The sequence below is a fragment of the Nymphalis io genome, chromosome 19 (assembly GCF_905147045.1).
Source record: "Nymphalis io chromosome 19, ilAglIoxx1.1, whole genome shotgun sequence".
In the NCBI taxonomy this organism is placed as follows: Eukaryota; Metazoa; Arthropoda; class Insecta; order Lepidoptera; family Nymphalidae; genus Nymphalis; species Nymphalis io.
The window spans coordinates 305,420-322,826 of NC_065906.1; the positions used below are offsets into that span (position 1 = coordinate 305,420).

At 33.4% G+C, this 17,407-nt stretch overlaps 1 protein-coding gene across 4 annotated transcripts in view; it reads left to right on the plus strand.

Moving 5' to 3' along the window:
- LOC126775838 (paired box protein Pax-1) overlaps positions 1–15,559 on the plus strand; it is a 32,117-nt gene extending 16,558 nt beyond the window's left edge. For 2 of the 4 annotated variants that reach the window (XM_050497965.1, XM_050497966.1), the window contains exons 2-5: positions 10,625–10,778; positions 12,356–12,488; positions 13,267–13,509; positions 13,829–15,559. In XM_050497965.1, the coding sequence (XP_050353922.1) occupies positions 10,625–10,778; positions 12,356–12,488; positions 13,267–13,509; positions 13,829–13,918 (620 nt within the window). In that variant the 3' untranslated portion in view covers positions 13,919–15,559. Of the gene's footprint in view, positions 1–9,450; positions 9,500–10,504; positions 10,524–10,624; positions 10,779–12,355; positions 12,489–13,266; positions 13,510–13,828 lie in introns of those variants that run through there. The other 2 variants (XM_050497967.1, XM_050497969.1) reach the window with 2 other exon arrangements.
- The last annotated feature ends 1,848 nt before the right edge of the window (positions 15,560–17,407 follow it).

The window sequence follows — 17,407 nt, forward strand, 5'->3', positions numbered from 1 at the left end:
TCGTTAAATCGATCGTAAAGACCTGGATTTCAAACACGATAACGTTAACAAGGACGGACTTGATTTGGTTTTAAATTATGAATTGTGTTACTGAAATAGTTATGTTAGGTTTACATTGGAAAATAATAGAGAAACTGCCGAAAATGTGAACTCCTTATATATTATTTTCTCAATTTTGAGCATCAGTATTAAGATTTTTTAAATGATAGATGTGATATCTGATGTGATCAGCATATTCAATCTCAGATATGTCAGCTATTTATAATCATATCATTTTTCTGTTGACGCTACATCAAGCTGTGGTAGTAGCTTATCTTTTAATTTTTTTTCTAATAAAATAATACTTGAATCAAATCTTTTTTGGTTTTGATATATTCTATATGTACGCAGTAGCAGTGTTATGGTAAGGTGCGGTTGGGCGGCGGCTTGGTTGCCAGAGTAACTAATTGCTATTAATTTCATTCTTTGCGTTTGTTTTATTTTAATTTACATTTTACGCATGGACTTGGTTATCGGATGCAGAGGTGACGTAGCGATCTCGCCCAGAGCGCTGGTAGTACTGAAGACAGACCTTTATGTGTAAAATATGTCTAAATGTCACAGTTGTCATATATATATCGGCAAACATAAAGAAACAACTAACAAAATGAACAGCACAAGTCGATCTTAAAAAAAAGCGCCTCAAACTAAATCCGACTCCAAGCGTCGTTTGTTTGTAACAATATACGTAAATGTTGTACACATTTCACGTTTTCGGACATCATTCATATTTTCTTAACATAATTTGAAATATAAATTCCGAAGCATTGCCAATTAATATTTTTGTCGGCAATTTGCTTACAATCGTAAATTAAATGGCAGAAATTGAACATATAGTCTGTGGTCAACATTTGTCTGAAGAAACATATGACTCGCTGAAAGAATCAGTTATTTGCAGCAATAAAACTAATAAAATGATAAACGCGTGAAAATTATTTACGAGCGCGCGCGTGGCGGATGGACGAACGACCGCATCGACAGCCCTATTTGATAGTGATGGCCACAAAATTAAGCTCATTATTTTGTCGATTAGGACTTGATCACATCACGCATAAATATCTCGTGAGGCGAAGCGCCGAATGGTGACGTGATGAATACGATTCTTACCTAGTGGGTTTATATATTTTCTTTAATAGATAGAAAGAGCAAACTCTAATAAATTGAATGAGCGAAGTGTCTAGTAGTAATAGCCCAGAATCATCTTATTTCTAAGATAGAATTGTTAATATATACTAATATTATAAATGCGAAAGTAACTCTGTCTGTCTTTTACGCTTTCACGTCTAAACCACACCCGAACAACACCGAAATACAGTCAAATTTGCTATGGTGCAAAATTGAACCAATATTCATGATATTTTTGCCTTTTTAAATTCCTTCCTGCCCCTGTATGATAAATACAAAAATTACTTATACCACTTAATTCTATCAAACACAAACTATCGATCCAGCTTCCAACACTACACACATTAAATCGACTCTTTGAATCGGTTTCTTTGAGTCTGCACTAATTGGTTTCGAAAGGAGATAGCATCATCGCTGAACTCCCGAGTTAGACAGAGACGGAATATTATAAGGCGGGAAATATCTTTCTTTGCGTGTAATTTACGATTCGCCTTTGACGTTTTACCGTTGACAGTTACTAGTGTTTTCGGCGAATGTAACACTCATTAATACCGTCGACTTCACAAGCTTAATATCGCACGCAATATATTACATTTCTCGTTTGAAATGCAGTTGTTTTCAGAGGAACAAAGGGTTCAATGGTTCATTTAAATTGATTTCGTCCGCGTTCCTGAAATATGATGTACAATTCGTATCATTTACTTTATTCTCGCAGTGAAAGCGTGGTCGTGGAATTTCTTGTGCGTTAATGACATCACGTATAAATAAAATCGGTTTCTAATGAAAGTATTTACACTGTTTCATATGTTACTTGTCTCGTGTAAGCTAGCTTTTAAATCCTTGTTAAATGTATGTCACGGGTGTCTTGATCACTTAAAATATATATAAAAATAAATACTTAGAAGTTTCTGTCTGTCTGCTTAAAATAACTTAATATTAGCAAAATTAAAAATGTAAATATTTGTAATTTTTTTACCGCTACTACCGCCTACCGTTTAGTCTTTGTTTCTTTAGAAATTTACGTAAATATTTATATTATATATAATACAAAATTAACGCGGGTAAAATCGCGAGTCGGAGCTAAATATGAATACTTATATATAAAATACTGTATCATATTATTTTCTGTAAGGTTGTGAAAAATTTAAGACCGAGTTAGATTCGCATGTGTTTTTTTAAATAAAAACATAGGTATGGAGATAGAAAAACATTTAATTGAGAAATAACTTATTATATTGCTTTCTGAACGCATTTTAGTGGATTTCATAGTGGTTTTTAAATACCTATTATAAATTAAAGTACAGTAGCAGTAACAGCCTGTGAATGTCCCTCTGCTGGGCTGAGGCCTCCTATCTCTTTTTGAGGAGAAGGTAAGATAGAGCTTGCTGGAGTTTATAGAGTTCCCTACTGAGCTATAGTACGGGACTATAGATATACGTACACTGTAATTGTAGCAGAACATCATTCAACACGTGCATGTAGCCTTACGATATGTTTAGTGTAACAAAGATGTAAATAATTAAATTAAATTTCTGCAATAATTTGATTTTTATATTTAGTACTGCGATAATAAAACTCAAGGTATTGTTTAATTATAATAAAATCTCGCTTCAATTCAGTATTTTTAAATATGGTCACATTTAAACAAAGTAAGCGCGTTAAAATTAGTAGCGCATCGGCGCCGGCGCAGGTGCCGTGGAAAAGAATTGGATACACTCTCGTATTAAATACATTAAAATATAATTTGAAAATCTTTTATTTTTACCTTAAATTCAAATTGAATTATTCCATAACTTCAAAATTTTACTAAGCGAGTTTGCGGATTTGCATTGATGTTGCGTTTCTTATTCGAAACCAATAGTTTCTAATGGCGATATTGTCCTCCTGACTTATCAGCGATCATCTCAACAGAGGCTAGTCAATTGCGCTGGACATAGTGCACAAGTACTCTCTATTCCCTCGCTCTATAATCCGATGGAACGACAATTTCGTAAGACCAGAGTACACAGGATAAATGGTTTGGTTCGGCTTGGCTTGTTTTCCGTGATAATATTTAATTATCCAAGTTTGTTTAAATTCCAGGCTAACTCAAGCGCCTTTATCGTTATAATCACACTGTTACTTTAAAGAAATTAAGATGAATTCTATCGTTACACGCAGCCTGACCGTATAAGCAATAGTCCTTGCCAGTGAACCCAGAAGCTATATCTTATATTTGTATTCATAAATATATCAAATCATAATTTAAGCTGCTTGAAATCTTACCTCGGAACTTGTTTCAACTCGCGCTAAGTTTATTTCGGTTGCTTCCACGCCTCTTTCCGTTGTTTTTGGCGACGACACACATACGACATTTCTTTGATTATTTTTTAACTACTTTGTTGCAATTATCTGAACGTTGCACATAATAAATTTATTTAGTTTAACAAACATTTTACGTAAACGTTTATTTCTAATTGTTGCAAAAAGAGAAAATCTAATATTATTTAGAGAAAAAACAAGGACAAAAGATTATTAAGTCATTATTTATTTTACAGATTATTAGTAAACTTACATTTAATTAAACGAATACGGTCGATAATTGTATTATAGAAGATAGCCTTAAGTACAAGATCAAAATTATAGTTACAAATGTAAAAAAATGAACATTAACTACTTCTTATTTAAGATGCGTAGCCCGTGATCATTTGGGCGATATAATAGCGAATGGTAGTCAGTAAATGTCGATTCAACTACAGAGTCATCAAGTGACCGCCCGCGCTGACGATGCCGGTGGCTGCTTTGATGTCGAGCTTCAAGGAACCTGCGCAAGCGCACGTGGGCGGGGCGCATTTAACCCCTAACTGTAACGTCTAATGTTGTGGTGCAACATTCTCGTTGTTTGTAATGTTTGAACTTGTGAACAAGATTGTTGAATATATGTTATTAGCGACAAAGTTAAATATATTAAAATAAATTGTCCTTGTGTTAATTTTCAACATACGCGACTGAGATACAACGTGAGTTCTTACAGAATTACGTTGCAGAGTGCATGTAACACTATCTAATAACGTAGAAACGCGCTAAGAATGGATTTGGAGAACTATACTATACACTAAGAAGGGTGCTGCTGCTCCTCAATATTTCCGTTGAAAGTAGTATTTTTTAACTCGAGAACTAAAATATGGTAATTAGAGTTTTGATGATGAACGACTAAATGAATCAAGCGAAGGGATCGATATGAGGAGGCCTACGCCCAGCAGAGAGTGAAGTCTGGCTGGATGGTGATCATGGGATGAAACAAACGTGTCATAATTATATATATATATATATATATATATATATATATATATATATATATATATATATAATCTGTCTCGTCGTGTGTTTTTGTTGCAAAATTTTTACCACGACACATCTGACTCTTTACATATATATATTTTTTTAATTACACAATTTAAATGACAGACGTCCATAGCGTGCGGTTTTGGTAAAGTAAATTTGCAAAAACTATAGCGCCGGCGCGGCGTTTCATGTGCGACCGAGGCGGGAGGCGGGGCGCGGTTTGCGCATGAGCACACGTGTGTAACGCCAACCAAGACCACTTTACTGACCATAACCAATGCACCAAAATTAATAAAAAACACTGCGTTATTATACTTCCAGAAGACGACATTATTGTTTGATAAATTAAAACTATTTGTGAGTTATTTTCTAAAAATATTGTTAAAAAGTCGGCGAACTTTAAGAAGGTCACAGGTTTACATCAGGAGAACTACTGGTATCTCATGTGCTAAATTTATGGTAGAGGCAACGAACGTTAAGAAACGTGCGTGTCGTGTGAAAGAGATGTAATTAGTGCATAATATTTAAACCAATACAAAAAGAAGATAGCTAGGTTTTTATCGCTTATGCGTAATTTAAATATTTTATAAGATATCTAGTTTTTTTACATGAAATAGAAAAATATATTTAGTAACCAGATGTTAATAAACATCGCGGAAGGCGCAATACACATACGATTCGAAACTCGTTGTTTTTAAAATATAACAAATTGCTTTGTCGAAGGATTAAAAATATATTAACGCTCATCTATCATATTTTTACTAATATATATGTGCGTTAAACAAATTATGTAAGACTTTCCATAAACAATCCTAGTACCAATTTGGTTGTTCTCCTTGGGTCGTTTGGAGTCTATTTCTAACAACTTGCCAATCGGGTTTTTATGTTCATTATAACCATTTAATTTTACGCTCTATATTACAATAAGATTGAGATTATTGTGGTAAGTGGTATGTAGTAAAATGTTATCTAATGAACATTCTTGGATTCGGTATTTTTTTAAAACAACACGAACTTCTCATATTATAAATGACAGCTGTCAAAAGTGTATCTGTAGATGTGTGACAGGTGTCAAATTATGTCAGAGGGATTGACTTTAAACCATTCTGTTCAAATTACATACTTTATTTATAGTATATTTAATAGTTCTGACATTAACATTAAGTAAAGTCTACGGATAATTATTTTCTATATTTCTAATAATTTTCATAGCGATTATAGACGTTTTTTTTAATTATAATATCTTAAAATAACAGTCTAGTAGATATTTATTTACCTCAGTATCAGTAACAGCCTGTTAATGTCCCACTGCTGGGCTAAGGCCTCCTCTCCCTTTTGAGGAGAAGGTTTGGAGCTTATTCCACCACGCTGCTCCAATGCGGGTTGGTAGAATACACATGTGGTAGAATTTCAATGAAATTAGACACATGCAGGTTTCTTCACGATGTTTTCCTTCACCGTTAAGCACTAAATGAATTATAAACACAAATTAAGCACATGAAAATTCAGTGGTGCTTGCCCGGGTTTGAACCCACGATCATCGGTTAAGATTTAGGTACCTCGTAACCACCTATTTGAAAACCCGTTGATACGTTTTGATATCACAACTTTTGGCTAAGATAACATTTTTGAAACTTTATCTCTAATGTAAAACATTAAATTGTTAAAAATTTTAAGTTTGTCGATTTAAAGTTTAATTCAAACACTCTTCTTCGTCTTAACGATTTTATCAACAGTGTTAACAACCAGCTTGTTTCACAGCTCAATGATGATTGCCGTTCTTACTTTTAAAACACAAAAATGAGAAATTATATCAAGTGCTCAACAGACTAATAATAATATAATATTCACCGAAACCGGTAGTCAAAATAGAGCTACAACTAACAAAAATACGAAATATTTAAATATACAATATAAAAATACCAGCAAAATTACATGTTTTGTAGTAAATATAACAACAATACAAATTATAATTTATTACATTATTTTCATAATGCAAACTTATTTTAATAGGCACGGCTATTCTTTACGAAATGCTCAACACTTATTTGATATTAAAACATGATTATTTTATCAAGCTAACATAGCATACTTCATATGTATACTTACTGTTATTTGTACGCACTCATTAAAAATTAATGCATTTATAGTTCTGATTTATATTATATTATAGTTTTTTATTATATTATAGTTCATTTCTATTTCTGCCAGTTAGCGTGCTTGGTGGATGCTTGCCTTTCACGCCGACGGTTGTGGGTTCGATTCCCACCCAGGACGGACATTTGTGTGCATGAACATGTCTGTTTGTCCTGAGTCTGGGTGTAATTATCTATATAAGTATGTATTTACAAAAGAAAAATAGTATATGTAGTATATCAGTTTTCTGGTTTTCATAGCACAAGCTTTGTAAAAGCTTAATTTGGGATCAGATGGCCGTGTGTGAAAAATGTCCCAGGATATTATTATTATTATTATTATTATTATATTTATAATTAATATTTTTATAGTAAGTGCGAGTTAAAGCAGAACAAATTTGTTTGCTACTAACACGAACATATGTTCAATTTGCATTTAAAAACTTTCACTTGGTAGTGGAGGCTTTGTCCCGCCCACTCATCATACATTCCACCACTAAACAGCAATACGTACACGTCTTTCTGTTCGAAAGGTGAGTGAGCCAGTATATTATAGGCACCAGGAAAATTAACATTAAGGGAAAATGGACATGGTCGATGTAAGGGGTGACTAATATTTCTCACAGTGCCAATCTATGGGCAGTAGTCAGCAATTACCATCAGATGGCTTTGCTAGTCTGTACCTACATGACATAATAAAACTGATTTAAATTATAGTTATTGAAACGAATATTATAAGGAGTACTTACGTAAATCCCTAATTTGATTATTTTTTGTTTTTCAAATAGTCATGTTTTTATCTTGATGATAGTTTTGTTGGGCGTTAAACAACAAAACCATTAAATAAATGAGTGTAATGAGTTTCAAGTCGCAGCGACACAAGCATTGCTAATTACTGAAACATTTTTCAGCAGGACTTGACAAAGTGACAAAGTGAGGACAATGTGTAGCTCGCTGCAAATTACTTGTCGCACCCACTGCATATCTGTACTGGTAGAACAGAGAAATTGAAGATGGCATACGTGTTCTGGCATATATATTTCGTATATATGCCAGACGTAGTATAAGAGACGTAGATAGGCTGTAATTTGTATCTATCTTTTCTCATTTGTCATTACCCATTTTTTACCAGATCAGATCAAAATATATCTTATTTAAGTACTCTTAAAGGCTATCAAATATGATTTTTATCGAGAAGAATCAGCAGCACAGTGTTTGCTCTTATTCGACAGTTAATAAACAGACGAACCTTATACTTGCCTTTCACGCCGAAGGTTGTGGGTTCGATTCCCACCCAGGACAGACATTTGTGTGCATGAACATGTCTGTTTGTCCTGAGTCTGGGTGTAATTATCTATATAAGTATGTATTTATAAAAGAAAAGTAGTATATGTAGTATATCAGTTGTCTAGTTTCCATAGCACAAGCTTTGTACAAGCTCAATTTGGGATCAGATGGCCGTATTTAAAAAATGTCCCAGGATATTTATTATTTATTATTATAAATTACAAAGTTAATAACACTATATAAATAGGAATTAAGTAACTTTGACATCGTTTCCAAATTAAAATTGTCAAAGTAAAAATTATTATGATTTAGATAAGAGATATGTAATTAAAATTTGTACTACAATGATAAAATATACATAAATCAATCCGATTAAAATTTATAAGTAATTAAAGATAAATAAGACTATACGCACGACAGACAAGAGATCTTTAGATGCTCTAATACCATTTCTGTTCTATGTCTTTAACAGAAATACAAAGGAACGAGAAATATGCGTTCGAAATAGATCGTATGGACTGATTTTAATTGATCGCCTGTTGTGTTGTCTTCACGAATGTTCTGAACGTAAAGAATCAAAGATTATTTATTATACAGGGTTTTCGAAGCCTGGAGGCTCCGGGGCAACAGAGGTGTGGCCTGCACGCCATTCGTTATTTATTTTCCAAATAAATTGAACATTTTCTTTTAGTCGGGTGGTTTAAAAATGTATTGCGGAGCAAATCATAATTATGATCAGATTAGTCCCTGAGCGAGCTACATTAACGACATGTACGCTATTTGTTGTTTTTTTTAAAATTGATATACTCGACAATTTGCAATATCGCCTAAAATTATTTTAACAAAACCTCTTTTTTTCAATTACAAATTATACTTGAGGAATTACTGGTGGTAGGGCTTTGTGCAAGCTCGTCTGGGTAGGTACCACCCACTCATCAGATATTCTACCGCAAAACAACAATACTTGATATTGTTGTGTTCCAGTTTGAAGGGTGATTGAGCCAGTGTAATTACAGGCACAAGGGACATAAAATCTTAGTTCCTAAGGTTGGTGGCGCATTGGCTATGTAAGCGATGGTTGACATTTCTTACAATGCCAATGTCTAAGGGCGTTTGGTGACCACTTACTATCAGGTGGTCCATATGCTCGTCCGCCTTCCTATTGTATAAAAAAAACCTAATATAATATTATCTATATTTTATATTGTATAATTTGTCGGCCTAGAATACCTAAAACTTTCTAAATTTTCTAAAGCTGAAAATTATTCGCAAAAATGACCATGATCTGCGTGTCTGCCTGTTTATCGTCTGTTAATAATATATATATATATATATATATATATATATATATATATATATATATATATATATATATATATTAGCTATATATATATATATAGCTAAAACATTTTATTTCTCTCAAAGCAACTTAAAAAGAAACAACTATGAGCTGAAAACGTGATTAAAACTATACGAAATATACGAAATACTATACGAAATTGTTAAAATTGGCCACAATGTCACGTTGGAGGTCGGTGTCGTGTTACAGAGGGCTCGCCGGCGTGCCTGTGACGTCAGCGAGCATATGGGTGAGAATTTGAGTTATGAATACATAGTGACATATTACCTACACGAATCGTTCAGTTCGTGACATTCACAATGATATTGATGTAACCTGAAAGTTCACTTACTCCTCGGAATAAAATATTATATTATCGTTGAGGCCGGAAAAGTAATCAGTCTCCATTTCCACCGAGGTGTATGTAGTGCTATTATATGGACTTGACTTTGAGTCACCAGAGCAATTAAAATTTATCGAATATTTATCAGCTGTAATAAATAATGATGATATGTGCGGATATGTTTGATAAAAGCAATTAATTGTCGCTAATTATTGAAAAGAGTAAGTTATCTCATTCTATGATTAGCTTGTATTTAATTATTATGCAGTTGGCTCAATCAATCTCAAAAGACTTACATTACCAATTGAAATTTACTAGACATACTTACGAACTGTAAGTACTATGTGTTCTTTGTGGTTGGAAAGAAAAAATAAAACTATATTTTATGTACTGTGACTTCGGTTCCGATATATGTCAAAGAATCTACTTTATTCATAATTTAATAATAACTAATTTTTTAATACAAGAAAAAGTAATTGTTGTAAGGAGTGTGATATTTAAGTCAACATCTTATAACTCAGTGCCTAAGTTGAAATGCTTAAATTCCAAATATTTATATTTTTGTTTTTATATTTATCAATTTTAAAATTTACTAATAAGTTGATAGCAGACGTTAGAACTCGTGAACCATACAATGATCGCGGGTTCAAAGCTGCTATAATTCAGCTCGTGCGCGACGGTGAAGGAAAACGTCACGAATTATATTCTTCCACATGTGTATCGACCAACCTGCATTGGAGCAGCGTAAAGGAAGAAGCTCCAAACGTTCTCCTCAAATGAGAGAGGAGGCCTTAGCTCAGAAGTGGGACATTAACAGGCTGTTGTATAACAACAGACGTGCTGGTCAAAGGCATTAAGGAGAAGGCTTAGAGCTAATTCACGTTTTCTATGCAGGTGCCTCACGATGTTTTCCTTCGCGGCCGAGTACGAGGTCTGTATATAATAACTAGACAAAACATTGTATCTTAAAAAAATATATGTAGAAATAATTTTAGAAGCTTAGTAGCATAATTCTATTTTTCTTGCCGTTAGATCCAAATGCGGCGGCGATGAGTAATCCTGGCATGGGTCCAGGCTCGCAACAGTACGGGGAAGTCAACCAGCTTGGTGGCGTCTTCGTCAATGGCAGACCTCTGCCTAACGCCGTGAGGTTAAGAATCGTGGAATTGGCACAGTTGGGCATCAGGTAATGTTTCAATTTACTTACTTTAAATAATAGGCATGATGTCTGATTTTGAAATAATCTTCTATAATGTTGTTACACGTCTACTATTACTGAAAATAATTTTATTTCAGTAATAAACTAACTGTTTACGCAAATAAATGCATTTTCATTTACCTATTTTGAATTTCGCTCGAAAACACTCGCAGGTGTCATGGCGCCTGGACGTGACGTCACGCCTCAGTAAACGACATATATTGTGTCTATACTCAACAAAGAAAGGCAGAAAGCATTGCGTATTTCCTAAGGCTAAAAATGAATTCCAAAGTTTACAAGTGGTGTGCGGTCCCTCTGTGTAAAAATACATTCGAATGCCAACCAAATCGAAGAACAATCTACAGAAGCAGAACGACCATATATAAGTAAGGAACGAAAGATGATGGTTCTTGAAGAATGTGAAAAGCAATTAAAAGATAGTATGGTTTCGGAGCATTTTGAAGAAATTGCAAATTGAGGCGGAGATTAATAAAGATTAATTATATATTTATGATATATTTAGATTTATAGAAGTATTCGTAAATATGTTAATTCACAAACTCAGTACTAGTGGAGCTTAATGAAATATTGTCTTAAAAGTTCTTACTGGTAAAAATATTAGGGCTTTTATATTCAGGGCAACTTCATATGCGAGTAACACTATATAGCTAACAGAAAAAAACATACGATAACACTAAAGATAAATATAAATATACTTACAAGGATGTTCTTACATTTCGAAATTCAGATAAGCAAAAGTCTTTATTTGATAAAAAAAACTCTCCTAACATCAACAAATCCTGAGAAAATTAGAGGAATTTGCCTTAACAAAACCTTGTTCCATCATTTTAGATCTTGGATGTTTTATTTTCTTCACAAAAACGCGAATAACCAACGACTCAACTAATTAAATGATGCAAAATTTATTTTGAAACGCGTAAATACAACAACTGTTCAAGAGAAACGGTTATAGATACTGAGGTGTGACGTCGTTCTCTCTAATTGATGTTTCAAATAAAATGGCGGATAACAGAATTTTATATTTATAATTTACTAAAAATCTTATTGATCTCAATGTGCATATTAAAATTGGACCATTTTTTAGAATCCTTTTAAAATAATTTCTTCTTTAAAATAATTTATTTTTTAATTCTTTAATGCTGTCATCATGTAGGTATGACAGCATTAAAGAATAGGTTGTATAGTCAATTTAATTGGAATTTTATGTAACTGTAACAAATTGAGGGTATTTTTTAAATTTATCTATATAAATATGTTATACTAGCTGCGCCCAGTTTTGTTTCATACACCCGATATTATGAACTTGTTTACAAAATCCCCGTTAATATATAATATACTTTAACTACACTATATATGAGTTTTCTTATCGAGTTGTCCAATCACAAGTCTTTAAAATGAATATAATCAAAGTCGAAATACATTCTGGTGCCTCGGAAAAAGCATAAAGCCACCGTTGTCACCGTTGACAATGGCCGCCGTCACTGCAATCGGTAAGAAGGGCATAATCACATCAGGCATAGTTTTAATATTATTTTCTTCTTCAGGCCCTGTGATATCAGTCGACAGCTGCGCGTGTCACACGGCTGCGTGTCGAAGATTCTAGCTCGATACCACGAGACTGGCTCCATTTTACCCGGCGCCATCGGTGGCTCCAAGCCTCGAGTCACCACACCTAAGGTTTGACAGCTGTTAATAAATAAACCTAAGATTAATTTCTATCTATGTAGCTATAATATTAAATAAACGTATTTACTTAAATCATATGATATATAATGCCACCCACGCATCAATATCTAAACTTCCGTTATTTTACTCAGAGTCATAATAAGCTTAAGTAAATCGAAACTACTGAGTTTCTTGCCGATTCTTCTAGATAGATTCTACTAAGTCTACTTGATTAAAGAATTTGATGTGACTTGATTTGATCGTTAATCGCCAACTTGAAGGTTTTTTTTAATATATAGACTAGCGTTTGACTGTTATCACACCTGATGGAAAGTGATGATACAGTCTAAGGTGGAGCGCGCTTGTCTAGAAGGTGCCAGAGGATGTTAGAGGATTAATCAGTCAATTTAATTACAAAGACATTACTGTTAAATTTTAATTTTCTTTATTCAATGTAGAAGCGTTACACTTAATTATCGATAGTCAAAGAAGTAATTACTGTCGGTTCGTAAAAGATTATAATAATATAATTGTAATATATAATACCTCAAACTCTGACTCAAAAAGAACAAACGAAAGAAATATTGTGGTTTTTTTTTAATTTTAAATATGATAAAAAATTAGTGTACAATAATTACATCTTAGCTCTATTATTGTACCATATCAACAACATTAGGAACATTCCAGAATTGATACAATCCTATTCGTATCATCATTGCCTGTGTTGACAGATGAGAGCTTCTGCCGGCTTACTAAAATAAAATTATACACATTTATTTTTTATTTTCAGGTTGTGTCCTACATAAAGCAACTGAAAGCTAAAGATCCGGGAATATTCGCGTGGGAGATAAGGGATAGACTACTGGCGGACGGAGTCTGTGATAAATACAACGTGCCCTCAGTGTCCAGCATCAGTCGAATCTTGCGCAACAAACTCGGGGGCACCCTGTACCCTGTACCACCGCTGTACCCTGTACCTCCTCAGAGATGTTGGCCGTTACACCAGCCATATGATTATTATGTGTATCTCCAAGTACGTATCATATCTTTTACAATGTGATAGGCTTTTTTAATTTTGTTACAATGTTCAAAGGATTCAATCAAACGAGGATTTCTTACCCTTCCCATCTTGTTAGTTTCACTGTCTGTCTGGGTACAACGAGGGTACTCCCGTACCCGTGACAGTACATTTTGCTTCCGTTTTGATCTCTCTCCTGAAGGATTGCTTTCCATCGGACTATATGAGTGAGGGACTAGAAAGTGCATACATGCCTGCACTATGTTATCTGTAGCTGAAGTTCGGTCAGAAGAAGCTAACTATTATTGTCAAGTTAACAATATTGTCCCCGCAGGGCCGGCAGCACGCGGCGAGCGCGCCGCACGCGCTGCCGCACGCGCACGGGCCGCCCGCGCCGCACCACGCGCACGCGCACGCCTTGTGACCGACGTACGCGCCGCGCTGACACACCTGCGGTGAGCGGCGAGGTATCGATGGAAGTAATTAATCTCACCTCCTGTAATAAGAAACATTTCTATAAATAAAAGTATAATTGAATAAAGTATAAAAACATCGATGCGATCCTTACGTTCGTTTCATTGTATTTTTGAAACAAATCGCAGACTGAGCTACGTTACATTAAGTGTTGGAGATAAACCCGAGACCAAGGATGTGTTGTGCTTGAGATAATATAGACTCCTTTTATATGAAGTGACTATTGTTGTAAGTGATGGGCAAAAGGTGATAAAGCCTGTTACGGCTTATTAATAAATAAATAATAATTTAAAATGTATTTTAATAGATATTAAAATGAAAAGCAAGTTGTTATCTCTGCTCATAGATGTTTGGCCGTAACAATTGCGCAAAATGTAGACGAAATTAAAAAAAAAACAGAGTAGCTTAATATGTTAAAAAACATTATTCAAAATAAGTATCAAAAAATTAGGGCAACATATTTGCATTGTGACTATGATGTTGAATTCAGTTTGTCTGTATTTTGTGCCGTAAATTGCTTATTATTTAATCCATACCGGTAAAGTAATTGCAATTAAGAATAATAATAATCACGATTCCATGTAAAGCAGTGTGTTAAAAAACATTCAATAACTAATTTTGTAATGACGCGGTTAATACGAAAAATCTATTGGGATTGTGAATGCATTGATAGACGTAAATATTTTTCTCTAAAAATATTTCCATAATATTAAACAAACGCAATATGTGGAAGATAAGTTTAAAAAAAATTCAATTTATGTGAAATTTTAGCCTTTTTCGAAACTCATATGTAATGTAATGATGAAATTATTAATGTAAATATTGAAATAAAAAAAATATAAAGTATTAACGGCATGTACATAATATATAATGCTAAGCAAGGTATTATTAGTTGTAATAAAGAAATTGAAATTTGTACAAAGTTTGAAGTGAAATTTTTATAATAAATTTTAATAAATATCAAAAAATAATTAGGGTTTTTGAGAAGATTGCATTTGCCTTGATATTCTATCACCTTCGATGACTTTAGAAATCAGTTTCATTATAAAAAAGCTGTAAAAGTGTGGTCCTTTGTACATATTTTATTGAACGAGAATATTCTATAACCGATACATACTGTAGATCAGTGGCATTGCATTATCGTTTTTTAAGTGTAATATTTATTATGTTTTATTTTTTAAGTATTAATTATTCTAAAACAAGAGTAAATACATATTTACTCTTAGATAGGTGCTAAAGAACTATCTATTTATAGTTATATATCTTCAAATAAATCTCAATTAAAGATAAGATTCGCGGGAGAATGTCTTTGTCTACCGTTGGTCCACAGTATAAATATTTTTCGTGTATAAATAATAAGGATAGTTGCAATGATGTAAATAGTCGTCCAATTTAAGTTAGATTATAAGGCAAATATGGGTACTTATCTAGGTATGATAGCCACAATTATAATTTATCTTTCTTTACCTATACCTGTAATGGGAATTATCATTTTCTACAATATTGTATTTTATCTGGATTTTTAATCTATATATCGATTATTTTTAAGTATTGTATATAGTACACATATGGTACTTATCTAAAAAGTAAATAAACTGGTTTTAATTTAAATGTCCGAGTTTAATTTCTGGAAAATAAAATGTAGCAATGAGTATAAAATAAAAAAAAGTAATTTGTGAATTATAAAATAATTAAACAAAAAGAATCGGTGTTTAATTGATTTAAAAGCACCCTCCACAAAACAGAAGACTGGCTCAATCCGTTTTATAACCAAAACCAATAAAAGCATATTGCTGCAACGAACAAATATCGCAGTGGGACACGAATTACCAATTAAATTCTTGCTTTGTTTCGAATTTAATACCACCTAATCCGAAATTTTACTGTATTAATAACAAATTTTATGACCGCTCGCGCAGAAAAAGCACGGGAGCAAAAAACAAAATGGTCGACAGTTAAAATGACATTTGACGCCGACGGCGCGGCGGCCTCGTAATTAAAATAAGGGCTCGGCTTTGTGGAGACCGAACATGCAAATAATATAAAACGTACCTACGTACCAATGAAATGTCGAAGGCACCGATACCACGCTATTTTAGCTGAAAATATTTAAAATTCCATGTAATGGCTAAGTCGTATTTCACGAAAAAGCAAGTAATTGATTTCCGTGTGTTTGAACCCTTATTGAAGCTGATACTTCTCTGAATATTAGTTATTTAAACTCATTTACAAACACACTTACAAAGTACTAAAGTTCGCAAGTTTTCTGGAAAATATGTGACGCAGAACGCAACCACGAACTACGAGCTGCACTGATCGTAGGAGACTAACGTCATTAGAATAATAAAAACGAAGCAAATCTTACGCGAAGTTTGCCCATACCGCCGCGACACAGAGGCAGGCCAAACAATAAATTGATATCAGGCTTTGGCTTTATATTCTTGAAAATGGAGCAATGTCTTTTTATATGAGTGGTATTGTTTTATCCACCAAACCTCTACCGAATACCCCTTTTCCCAAAGCCTTCAAAATTCTTGATAATATAATTATATAAAAAGCTTATTATTATTATTAAATAACTTTATTGCAAACTCACAACGAAAAAAGAAAAGACAAACACAAGTAAAAAAAAAGAAAAACAAAAGTTCAAGAGAAGCCATGTTATATAAATAAAATCGTGGACCTCAACATGATGCGTGCAAGGGCGGTCTTATCACTTATTCTTGTCTACTCTGTTCAATATTATTATATTTACTAATAATATAGCAAGTTTCATGCCTGTATATGAATGCGTACATTCGAAAGTATTTTCTGACGAAAGTTTTTTTCTTAGTTTCAATAAGTAGCTCTTAACCCGCACAATTCTTCGATCGTTGACAACCCCAAGTGACCGTGGGCGGAGCGAGTCGAGTTACAAAGCGCCGCCTGCGCCTGCGCATGTCACGAGCGACCCGCTCGTTAAGGGTCGCTGAGTGTGGTGATATGATACAAAAAATATAATGGACAGCATGTATTACTACTTCCTCAAACTAGTAGCGCTCAGGAATTAAAAGATTTCTAATTACATTCCCAAAACTAAAGCCTAAAACTAATTAAGCTGTGGGAATTTTATTTAAAATTCAAATTCATCTTAAATCAAAAGAATATGACCCGAGAATCGGTATTTTGTAAGTGTCGCTGACAATTTTCAATAAAATAAAGAAATATCCAGAAGGCGATCGTTTTATTTCCAAGTATGAAGAACACTATTTAATTTTTCTCAAAAACTACTCACACATATTACTTTTAACATTACACATAATAGATCCTTATCTTATCTACAGCCGTCTGCGAAAAAGGCGTTTCAACTAACAATAAGTATAAGTAAATTTATTATTAAATAAAGACATTTTAATTCAAATGGAAGAATACTGAAGTTAACATTTGAACATTTATTTTT